Raw genomic sequence first — 12,079 nt, forward strand, 5'->3', positions numbered from 1 at the left:
AAAGTTTTAAATAACCATCCACTCTAATTAATGCTGAATTGCAGGAGCATTCCCAGAGATGTAGAAATGACATCCACATTAATAGTGACCAAATTTATTAGGGTTATTGTTAGTGCATTAAATAGCAAGTGACTGAATGGGGATTTGGCTTTTATTTTTAAGTGTTAAGCAACTTCGTGTGAGGTTTGTGATTACACAGCAGACTGTGCATAATGAAATGAAAATTATCTTTGAATATTCACGCTTCAGATTTTCAGTCGATGGCACTTCCCTTATCTTATAAGACCCACTTTTCAGAGGAAGTGTGGTGTTCACCAGAGCACAGTAAGCCTTGCAGGGACACCTTGGCAGATGCTGTGGTATTTTCTTCTAGCAGGCAGAGGCAGCAGCGAGACAGTCAGCACGACAGCTTTCCAAAGTTAGCAGCTCAGGTCTCCCTGTTTGCTGTGGGCTTCCCTTCCTGGTATTTCTGCTGGACCAAAGGGATGACATTTTAAAGAGAGTGCCAGTGAGATGTGAATATGTAGAATGGTGCCTTCAATTTGCTTCAGTTCTCCTAAGTGGCCTCTTGAGCCAGCTAGAAGGCAGTTGGTAAACACTTCACAAGGCACATTTTCATTTTTTTTTTGTTTTACCAGCAAAATTTGGGATGACGTGGTATAACTCTCTGCCTCTGAGCAGCAAATGGGACTGGTGGAGTTCAACTCACCTGACTTCAAATACCTTTAAATTGTGTTGTGCTGTAAGTTAGAACTGGGGCCCATAGGAGGACATGCATGTCTAGGTTGGATTCTGATCCCTGGAAGACTGAGGTTTTGTGTAACTATCAAAACTCCAAAGTGGCAGGATGGTGACTGCCACTCACACCACTGTCTGTCCACAGAGCACAAAAACAGCATCAGAACCTCCTCTGGCTCCCTCTGTGTCTGAAGAAGAGGATGAAGATGAAGAAGAGGAAGAAGATGACAACGAACCTCCACCTGTCATCGCACCACGGCCTGAACATACAAAATCAGTAAGTGCCAGCTTTGGTTAGCTCGGTGTTTGGTGCAGTGCAGAGCTGCAAGTTTCTGATCAGACAGCACTTGTTGTTCATGGCTGAGGACTCTGAGGGCAGAGGTCCTGCCGTGACACAGTGCTTCACCCCAGCCACTGACACCTGGAAAATCGTTTTCCGACTTTCGTGTTTAGGTGTCGGTTTCCTGGGATTCTGACAGGGGCTGTGACTTTCTCTTCATATCAGATAAAAGGTAGCATCATGTCCTTTAATGCTGTGGGTGTAAAAGTGAGCCACTTCATCCACAGTACCTGTGCAGGCTCCCTGTGAGCAGAGAGCGGTTCAAAGACACAGTTCATACACCCTGGCAGGATACATAGGACACACTGTCCTTGGATGTACCTGCCCCTCTCCACGGACTTTTTCAAAAAATCATGAAAATTGAATGTGAAACTGGCCATGAACTTGTAACCTTTCATTTTTTGCCCATGCAGTATGAGAAGTGGACAGCAAAACCAAACAGTTTTAGAGCTGACACCATCCTCCTAAGGGTTTACATTTGAAATATGAGAGAGATGAGAAATATGAGAAAAATGACATCTCTGCCATCTTTCTGACACGAGATAATTTCTTCTCCCAGATCTACACACGCTCTGTAATTGAACCTGCCGCTGCACCAGCACCAGCTAAAGAAGCCACCACTCCCCAACCTGAAAACTCAAACACAAACACTCTGTACAGAAACACAGACCGGCAGCGAAAAAAATCCAAGATGACAGATGAGGAGATCCTAGAGAAACTGAGTATGTATTGTGTATTTTATGTCTTCTAGAGCAGTGTATTGTGTGCCTATCTCAGCATTAGCTGTACCAAATGTTCCTCCTCAGTTCAGTGTCACAGAGCCATTTACAGCTCCCTACAGAAACTTGTTGAGCTTTGAGGAAGGGTGTTCCTGCTGCTTCTGAGGGCAGCTCAGGCTGGATTGGGTTTGGCTGAGCTTCTTCCTGCTCTAAAGGCAAAAGCAGAGGTTGTTTCAAAAGCAGAAGGCTGTGACCTAGTGAATGACCTAGTGAACTCCTGTGAGTTAGTGGCCAAATTGAACAGAATATTTGGGTTCCTGAATTCTCTTTAGACTCCTGACTTCTCACAGGTCATCAGAGCCAAAATACTTTGCAGAAATCTGTTGGGTTTTGGGTTTGGTTTTTGTTTATAGGGTTTTTGGGTGTGGTTTTTTTTTTAATAGTAGACAACTGCAGCATTAAGCTGATTCCTTCAACCTCAAATAACTCTTCTGCCCCAGCTATTCTCTTGCTGTCCTTCTTATGACTGTTATTACTGTTCCTACTTCTATAGTTTGTTTTCATAAGAATTCTGCAATTTTGTCAGCGAGATCTCCTGATTTTTGTCAGAAAATCAGTTGACACCATGGATAGAGAGGAAAAAGGTCCTTCAGTGTGCCCTGGAATTAAAAAAACCCTATTTTTATAATAGCTTTATAATATTTTTATTAATAGGTGCCAGTGCTGTGCTCTCGATAACGGTTAACATTGGGTTCAGAACAGATCCTGGTTTACTCTGTGTTTACCATTAATTGTTAGTACAAAAAGCAGATTGATCTGCACCTCCTTGTGTCTGATCTCAAAGCCAATAATGTTGGGTCTTCAGAGGGGGCAACTGCTCATAACAGGATGCATTCTGGCTGTGGTTCTTCAGAGTGGTTGTCAGGGCTCCACCTTTTTGTCATACCTGCCTTGCCACTGATGGCTGCTGTGACTGCAGGGGCTGAGACCTTCCTTAGCTGTGAGATTTCAGCTGCTTGCGTAGTGTTCTGCACCCTTAGCAGGTTGCCATGAATCTCAGTGCCATTAGGGAGTATCCAAGGGATCAGTTCGATAGCTTTAGCTGAGGGCACAGTGAAATAAATTCCAGAGCAGATAGTTACCTGCAGGTGTGTCAGCTTACAGAGAGAGGAATTATGCTTTTTCAACTGATGCTAAATGCTTGAGGCAGGCTGAGATCTGCAGGCACCCTGCATTATGAACATAAGTGTGTGTATCATTTATTCAAGCTTCTGTATAGGCTGGGTTAGGACTGAGCCCTGGAGTTGTTGGGGGTTATATCTTTGAAGTGTTACATGCTTTCATGCTTTTTCTTACTTAACAATTTGGTACCAAGTGAGCAAGGTCTGAAGGTCTGCCTTGGGCAAATTGTGATGTGGACAATGAAAATCTTTTTGTGCTTTCATGAAGCTATCTGAAAATGGGGGTGATGCTTTTTTGTTGGAGTCCTGAACTAATTATATTTAAGCAGTGTGGTGCTTGTTCTGTTTTGTTTTATCTGGTATGACCGCTCCACCTTGCCTACTTCCCCCACAACTGTTTTTATGCTACTTTTAGGAAGATGTCTCATGCCCTCTTTTATCTGAAATTGCTTTCATAATTCTTTTCTTCTTGAAATACCTTGGGTTCTTTTAGAGCTTTTAGAGTTTATTAGTGAGTCAAGCCTGTAGTATTGAGATAAGATCAAACAAAATTCTGTCTGTAATGAAATCATGACCATGTTCTACTGATAACTCTAAAACAGAACTGGCCCAATTCTGCTTTCTTATCCACTTAATTTAGGACTTGATAAAGGAAAGTGCTTAAAGACATCAAAATAGCTGATATGTTTATCTTTTATCCAAAGTAGTGAGTGCTGGTCTGAGCTGGAGCTGCATACCTGTCACTTTGTTGATTTTAATGCTGCAGTATTTGGTGTGCATTGGCCTAAGCACAGGGAACCAGCCACAAACAACTGACTTGGGAAAGGAGCTACTCAAGTCTTGAGGAAAAACTCTGAAAATCTGAACTGCAAAATCAGTGGCGAATTTGGAAAAATGATTTTTCAAAATCATTCTTCTTCAGTCTTCTTTATTCTTTTCTCATGTTAATGAACTTCCATGAACTTCTGGTGTCTGTTCTAATAGGTACACAGCCCCATTAACTTGCTGAAAACAGCACCTGGCCATACAGACAGCACAGTGTTGTTGCTGTTGTCCAGCCCAGGTTGAGCAGAGCATTCCAGCAGTGTTTGCTTTGCTGCTGCACAGCCTCGTGGGGTTGGGAGCCACAGGGTGGGAGACAGTCTGGCTCCATCACCCATCGTGGAACTCGTGCCACTGAAAGCTAAAATTAAATCTTGCTCTCTTTGATGCCTTCTTGCCCACTCAGAGCTGTGGGGAGTCTGAACGGGAAGGGAAGAAAGCAGTAATTAGGATTTTGTGTTTATGTCTCATGAAAGAGCCAAAATCTGATAGACTCAAACAAATCTGAAGGCTTAATTAAAGAAACAATACCGTTTACTCTGGTCCAGTAATTTCCTAGCAAAAATGCAAACAATGAAGCCTAAGGTGATGGCTCAATGCAGATGACTTCTAAAGATTTACCTTGGAATTTACATCATGGAAATAGTTTAAGAAGATGAGTTCAAAAGGAAAGACTTCCACTGATCCACAGCGTAGTTTTTTTTCACTGATCTGGCAGTATCCCTGTATGACAAATACAAACATACACTTATTTGTTTACCTGTGCTTCCAAAACAAAACCAGGTGATGCACCATTCACTGTAAGTAGTAACAAACACCTCTTCCCCCTGTCAATACCATTTTTGTGGAACAGAGGGTTTTAGCATCCAAACAGGCATCTGACCGGATGCCCAGCCAGGAATCCTGCCTGCCAGCACGGCAAGAAGACAGGGCATCAACACCATCTGGTGCACTCCCTGCTAAAATAACTTTGCAGCCCTTGGCAAGAGTGCCAATGGGAGCTGCAGGAGAGGAGGTTTCTTTGCCCCACAGCACTCGCTCCCCTCTCCCAGCGCTCCAGGAACGCCAGGCAGTGCCCGCTGTGGATGGCAGTGTGAGCCTGCCCGGGATTCCAACACAGTCTCAAGTATCCTGAAGTGGTCCTGCCCTGCTGGACCTGTCCTGACCCTGCCAGCCTGCAAGGGTCAGAGGAACCAGGTTGTCTGGAACCCAAGCTGATGGTGTAGCGCTTTCAGAACCTGGTTAACTGCGACAATTCCCAAGAAAATAAAGGCACTGTTGTTCCAGCTCTCCTTAATGTTTGTAGAGGACAAACTCTTGCATTGGTACCTGTTCCTTTCTGATCTCTGTCTGCTCTGAATGTTTCTCCATGCTTAGTTGCCTGTCAAGGACTGTAGGAAATCAGTCTTTGCAGAGGCCATCTGTGCTGTGGAGCTGCCTCTGGTGTTGCTGTTGTTGTTGTTTCCCAGCTGACTACAAGGGGCTCAGCACTGGGGTTGCATTTTGGATCTGCTGCAAGGCGGGATCTCCGTTTTGAAGTCAACATCTTGCATTTTGTTTCTTTCAGGGAGCATTGTGAGCGTGGGAGATCCTAAGAAGAAATACACTCGATTTGAAAAAATTGGCCAAGGGTAAGTCCAATCCCAGTTACTTATGCAGAGCCACAGGCCACGTGTTTTGATGGTGTAATATGAGGTGTGAAGTCAGGCAAGCTCCAAGCATGTTCAGACATGTTTAGATCCTTCTGTCTCTCAGTACTGATCAGAACTTGCAACTGTGGTCAGAAGGCATCATCAAAGTCAACTTCATGCTGGCAGTATCTTGTCTGTGGCAAGGAGCAGGACCTGGAAAATCTCCTGTCCCTCAAGTGTGTGGCACTTGTTTGCTTATTTTCTTAGGAGAAATAATTGTGGTGTGTCTCAAAATAATATGACCGCACTCAATAAAGGAGAAAAAACTTCATTACCTAAAAGAGCAACTCAGATAACAGTTCTCAATAACATTTCTTTCAGACACTTTGCTTAAAACAATATTCAGTGGTCAGGCTTATAACCACATAGTTAAGGAACTGAAACAGGAGATTAAATAAAAAGCTCTATTTTCTAGCAGAGGTAGTAAAAAGCAAAAATTCAGTAATAGAGTGTCGATGCACTTGAGAGGAAAATGCATCATCTGTGTGATGGCAGGTCCTTTATGGATCCTGCAGGTTTTAGGCCTGTACTGAAAGTAATCACCCAAGGTATTCCCTTTTGAAACTCAGATCTGCTTACTGTAAACCAAATTGATTTGAAATACTTCCTGTGTATGGAGGCAAGAACAAAAGAGCTTGCCTCAAAATTAGGTATCTGACTTGCATTTCAAATATGGACTGACTGCACCGTCAGAGTTTCCTTGGCAGTGCTGTAGTTTCAGGAGGGCTGGCACCATCTGTGTCACACCAGGATCGCGCCGCTGTCAGTGTGGGACAGAAGCTGTGTGCTGGCATCAGGAGACATTTTTCTGCCTTAACTATCTGTGAGGTTTGAGCTCAGGGTAGCCTGTTGCTGACCTAGAATGGATCCACGCTGCAGAAGGGCAGACACACGCTCATGCTCCTTCTCTGGCAAGTTTTATCTTGGATCTCTGTGGTTTGGTAAGGCCCTTATGGGAAGGTGTTTCTGCTCCATTCACTGTATAAAAACCCCTTCTCAAATTCCAGCTTGCTTTTTGCTTGAAGCTTTGGTTCCTACTGTCATTTGTAAAATGTCAGTGGACACTTAGGGCTGTTCCCATCTCTCAGAAGAGAAGTGTCAGCTGAAGAAGTGAGAGCAGAATAAACATGCATGTGAAGCAGATGACTGCTGTCACCGTGAGAACGTGAGCGTCACCCTCACAGTCTTTTATTTTGATAGTCCTAGGAGTGAGCCTTGGAGTACCTTGACAGCTGGTGGAAAGACAAGTGGCCAATACCTGGCCTAAAAGGGTATCTAAATTGGTTTCCTCCAGCTTTTAGTACAGCCTGAAGACTGCATGCCCTCCTTAGAGAGGAGTGAGTGTGCTGTCATTACCAACTCATGCCTGTAATACCACAGGTCAATTTACAGTGATAGGGAAAGATCCTGAAGCAAAAAATCATCAGGAAAGTAATCAGACAGGATGCTCAGGAGCACCCCAAGTGCTGCACAGCTGAAGTTTTTGTGTCTGCAGCCCAGTTGGGCTGTGAGGCACTGCCTGGGAAGGTGCTGATGTGCACAGTTAATGCAGGTGCCAGTTCCAGAGCTGCCCACCTCTGCCGTGAGTTATGCTGAAAGCAGGCGGTGGTGGTGGAAGTGAGCAGGTTTTTGGTCACTGCTGATGAGAGCTCTGCAAGGCAGGCAGAGCTGTGGCTGCTCGGAGAACTGCAGGTAGGGAGCGACTGCTTACCTAAGGAAAAGCAGCTTGACTGGCACGAAGCACTTCATGGCCTCGTGCAGCTGGTAGGTTAAGAAACAGCCACTTTGCAGTGAAGAGTTAGTGATGCTTCACAGGCCTGTGCTGCATAACAGGTCAGTGCTGAGTCCCTGTTTTGTCATGTGTCTCCAGCTGAGGACTGAAAATGTTGCTGACACTGGAAGAAACTTAGTTAACTAGCACTTGATAAAGAGGTTGTGTTTGCTCAAGCAGTGGTAGCTCTTGCTAGCAAGACAAATTAGTGTGGAGCCATGAGCAGCCTGGTTTTGTCCTGCACTGCATCACAGTGACAAGATCTGATGGTGAGCCCTGCACTTCCCTCACTGCAGTAAACCCAAGGTAATGCAGAAGCAATTAAAAGTTACAGATCAGAAATGAGTTACTTAGAAGTAAAAGTTCATAATGCAGAATTGCAGAGCCCTTGCAATTAATTCACAGCTTTGCTTAAATTACCTTTATTTAAACTCCTCACAGGTGGCCTGGAGCATCCCAAAAACATCCTAATTTCAGGAGCTGTTTTGAAATAAAGCCTAATAGGACTTTGCTCAGGAGGATTTTAGCGATTCTGAATAAATGTTGTTGACTTTTTATGAAAACAAATTGGATTAATCTTGTCAGTTAGCCATAGGAGAATGCATTTGCCTTTATATTGAAAGAATACATAGTGTGCCCAATTAGAGAATTGTTCTCAATGCAGACATAAGGTCTCTGATGAATTAAACTGCTTCAGAAATATTTCAGCCTGCAGGTAAACAAACAAGGCAAGGGATCACGAGGAAAGGAGCAAACTGATTTTGGCACTTTCAGTCAGTGGGACACTTGCTGGTTGTGCATTCATCACCCTGGCTCTCCTTTGCCTCACTGCCTCTGCAGACATGGGCTTCTTCAATGATGGAAGGAAAGCTGTGGTTTAGCTTAGAAGGAGGCCATTTAGAAGAAAGGGTTTACAAGCCCCCAGTTGCTTTGAAACCCAAAAGGGTTTCTTCTGACTGGGGCTTTTCCAGTCCTTACAGGAGAAGAACATCTTTGAATGAGGGGCAGATGGCAAACCACACTGTCTAGGCTGCAGGTGAGCATGCCATTTATTTCTGGTGGCAATACAACACCTGTGTGTGCCACAGAAGCAAAACATGAGCACTATGAAGAGTCCTTGGTGTGCCTGGTGCACCAAACAGAAGCAGCTGCTGACGGTTCTTCACACACAAAGAAGCTGTCTAAGGATCCTCTGTTCTGAGTCCCTCTCCATTTGTGTGTGAAACAACAGATGCCTTGACCTGCTCTAGCTGTGACCTCTCAGGATGGCTGGAGAGCTGTTTCCTTGCAGTGCTGGAGAAAGCTGGGATTAGATGCTTTCCTCAAATGGCTGCCACGTGTTCAGGGTTCTCAGAATGAGAGTGTGCTGTTACCCAAGTTTGCCAGATGGCTTCAAGTAAGAGGTGTGAGAAGGCCCAACTGGACTGTATGTTACATTTCATGGAAAAACACACACACACACACAGACATAAAGGAAAAAAAGAAAAAAACCCCACCTAAATACAGCAAGGCAAAATGAAAAATATTTAAATCTATTACATTCCAGTTTTTGTAGACACGCCCCCTCCCCCTTAGGTTTTGAACTAAAATGGTTTGGTGTGTCCATTGGAGATTTGCACCAGCCCTTTTCCTTCATGTTGGACCTCAGTTTTCTCTTGGACACCCTGCATGGCTGAGGGCTGGTGGGCTGCTGTGCTGTTGACTGAAGAGTCAGTAAACCCAGGTATTTTCTAAACACTCCAGACAGCAGAGATCTCCTCTCTAGGCTAGCTTTCACTCCCAGGGACTAAACCTTTTCTCAGTTCTTTGCTGCTGTTTTGTTTCTAGGGCTTCAGGAACTGTTTATACGGCCATTGACATTGCCACAGGACAAGAGGTAAGTGTCAGAAATCCCTGCAGATTTTGCAGTTGTTGAGTGCTTTCCCCTCTGCTCTGAGCTGTGGGTGGAGCTTTGGGTGGCCAGTAGGTCTTTCCTGCAAAAGCTGTTCCTCTGAAGCCTGTACTGGTGTCAGCTGGCAAAATCCATCATCTGCTGTCTTCAGCTTTTCAGTGAAAGCTCTTTAAGGGCAGTGTGGTTCTGTGCCTCAGTAACTGAACACTTGCCATGGCTGTGCTTTCCAGCAGCGCTGGAATTGAGGTGTTGATAAATGCCTGAAAAGGTGCCTGTGGATGTCTAGGATCAGTAAGAACCTTGGTGTCTCCGTGCTTGGCTGGATGCTTCACCCACAGTTTTTAAGGCCAGTTGTAAGAGATTTATTTTTTACTTACTCTGTCTTCAGAACAGGTGCTCTCTACACTATTGTTGGTCCCACCCTGGTACCGTGTTACATAATCCCTGAATGGTTTTTTTTTTAATGGAGAGAGATCTGTTGAGAAATCCCAGCAAGCTTTTGTGCTGATAAAAAGTAGATAAGTTTGATTGCCAGTGTAAATGTATTGGTTTAGAAATTGCTGCCTCTCTGTTCCCCGGTGTGCTTGAAGTTGTGCTTTTACAGAGAATGCTGGTTCAGATGTACAGTTTAGCTCTGTGTCTGCAGCATAAAATCTGCCTGTGCGTGTGGCCACAGATGGGTTAGTGATACAACTTGTAATATTGAAAGATCTGTCACAGTGAGACAGGTCACATGAAGGTGGTCACAGATTCACCTCTTGCTGTGAGGAATAAGAAGCTTCCTTACGTCACTTAATTTCAGAAAGAGTTTGTCCATATGAACTACCAGAAAGGAGGAGGGCAGTGGTGTCTTCCAGAGAAGGACACTCTGGCTTAGTCTTAATTACTAAATCTATTTCATCAACAAGCTGATGGTGACTGCCATCATTCAGGCCCAATTTATCTAAATTCCAGGTTTGGACAGTAATTGTGTTTACCATTTTTTCCATTATGTGTTTGATCTTCAAAGTACAATTAAGGAGAAGTCATGTTTGAGGCACAATTTTGTGTTTCAGTCATACTGCAGCTGGTAAGAATAGAGTGGTGTGTTGCTCTGGTGTCAATGATAGCTCCTCACAGTCATCCTGTTAGTAATGAAGAGCCAAGGTAGTGTCTTGGAGGATCCCACTGCTCTTTGGGGCTCCAGCTTCAGATTCCTGAGTTCTCCTTTCTGGCTGTCAGCAGAGTCTCAGATCTGAATCTTACTGGTAGTTTCTTATCCACCTGCAGTGCTACACTTGCTAACTGTGCTTACATTAAGGTTTCCAAGGGGTCTAAATCCCTAAGCTCTCCCTATAACCCTGGGCATATCCCTAAAAATACCAAAGCATGGATTATTTCTTTTTAAACTGTGACAGTAACTGCAAGTGTAAAGTGTGTTAATAAATGTTCTTTACAAGAGCAAAAACAAGAAGCTGGGAAGTGCTAGGAATGTATTTTTGCTGTGGAACCTTAATGATCTTTTTAGGATGGCATAATGTATGTCTGTGTTTGCTTTGTTGTACAACCAAGAATAGCAGCAGTTGCTGCTACAATCAAAAATCATAGAATTATGCACTCCATGTTCATCCTGATCTTGTGCAACTGACTACTCAGGTTAATGGTTTTCAATGTAATTTTAGGTGGCCATAAAGCAAATGAATCTCCAACAGCAGCCCAAAAAGGAACTAATTATCAATGAAATCCTGGTCATGAGGGAAAATAAGAATCCCAATATTGTTAACTACTTAGACAGGTAAGTAGTTCTGGTATTATCAGGTGAGTGTTTGTTTACATACTGCAAGCCAAAGATCAAAAAACTCCTGTGACCACTGGCAGAACATGAAGCTCTTTATTATTTCTCTGCACATCTCCAGTGGATGGGAGGAATTTGCATTGGCTCTGCATTAATCTTTTCTGGCATATGTGGTTTGAAGCCTTGTTTTCAAAAACCTGAATCAGACATATCTTACTAAATTGAATGCCAGTTCACTACCTCCATGTTGTTCTGGGGTTTGTTTTTTTCTGTGTCTTAGGTAGAAATTATTTCCCTTGGGCTTTTCCCAATAATTTTCCCTTGCTGTGGGCACCAGGAAGACTAGATTCTTGTTTCCAGAAACACCTAATTTGCCAAGTTTTAAATTTTCTTTCCTGTTTCTGGATGGTTTTTTTTGCAAGTTTCCAAACACTTGACCAACTCCTGTCCTCAGTGGTGCCCACCCTCCTGTCATGGATGACTGAAAGTTGTGTTGCCTTGTTCCCAGAGTTAATGGTGGAATTTATGAGTTAAGATGGTGAACTGGCTGGTGGCATGTGCTGATTCACGATTTATCTTCGCCGTTACTAAACTGCATTTTTCACTTGCTTGTCACCTAAGACATCTTCTTTTTCCTGGTTGTGCCTCTCCCATTTAGACTGCACAGATTCCAAGTACTGTAGAACCTAGAAGGAGTGTCCTTTATTCCTTTTATTCTGTCTTCACTTAAAAGTGAGCTGGAAACAAGAATCAGCTGTAGAGCTGTGACTATTAGATAATTTAGCTGTCCACATTCATCTCCACACCGCTGTTTTCTCCTTCCAGCTACCTTGTGGGTGACGAGCTGTGGGTGGTGATGGAGTACTTGGCTGGAGGCTCTTTGACCGACGTTGTCACCGAGACGTGTATGGATGAAGGACAGATAGCTGCTGTCTGTCGGGAGGTGAGGGCCCCCCTTGTGCTTTGGTTTGCATGGACAGGGTGCTGCTTCTGTTTCTGTGTTGCTGTTACTATGCAGAGAAGAAAGGGCACGTCCACTGCAGCAGTGTCATTCTGTCTGTGTTTGTGTGTAGCAACAACTGACGTGTCTTTTTTAAAGCTGATGCCTTCACTGAGAAAGATGGGACTGTAAGAGTGTTGAAGCAGGAATCT

The 12,079-nt window shown here is 44.0% G+C and overlaps 1 protein-coding gene across 3 annotated transcripts in view; it reads left to right on the forward strand.

Annotated features, from left to right (window-relative positions):
• Positions 1 to 12,079, forward strand: part of PAK3 (p21 (RAC1) activated kinase 3) — a 166,607-nt gene that overhangs the window by 142,360 nt on the left and 12,168 nt on the right. For all 3 annotated transcript variants that reach the window (XM_050310557.1, XM_050310559.1, XM_050310558.1), the window contains exons 6-11: positions 884 to 1,015; positions 1,638 to 1,800; positions 5,368 to 5,431; positions 9,090 to 9,138; positions 10,815 to 10,927; positions 11,753 to 11,870. In XM_050310557.1, the coding sequence (XP_050166514.1) occupies positions 884 to 1,015; positions 1,638 to 1,800; positions 5,368 to 5,431; positions 9,090 to 9,138; positions 10,815 to 10,927; positions 11,753 to 11,870 (639 nt within the window). The remainder of the gene's footprint in view (positions 1 to 883; positions 1,016 to 1,637; positions 1,801 to 5,367; positions 5,432 to 9,089; positions 9,139 to 10,814; positions 10,928 to 11,752; positions 11,871 to 12,079) is intronic.

This window comes from Myiozetetes cayanensis, unplaced genomic scaffold, assembly GCF_022539395.1.
Source record: "Myiozetetes cayanensis isolate MyiCay16 unplaced genomic scaffold, myiCay2020 scf15, whole genome shotgun sequence".
Taxonomy (NCBI): Eukaryota; Metazoa; Chordata; class Aves; order Passeriformes; family Tyrannidae; genus Myiozetetes; species Myiozetetes cayanensis.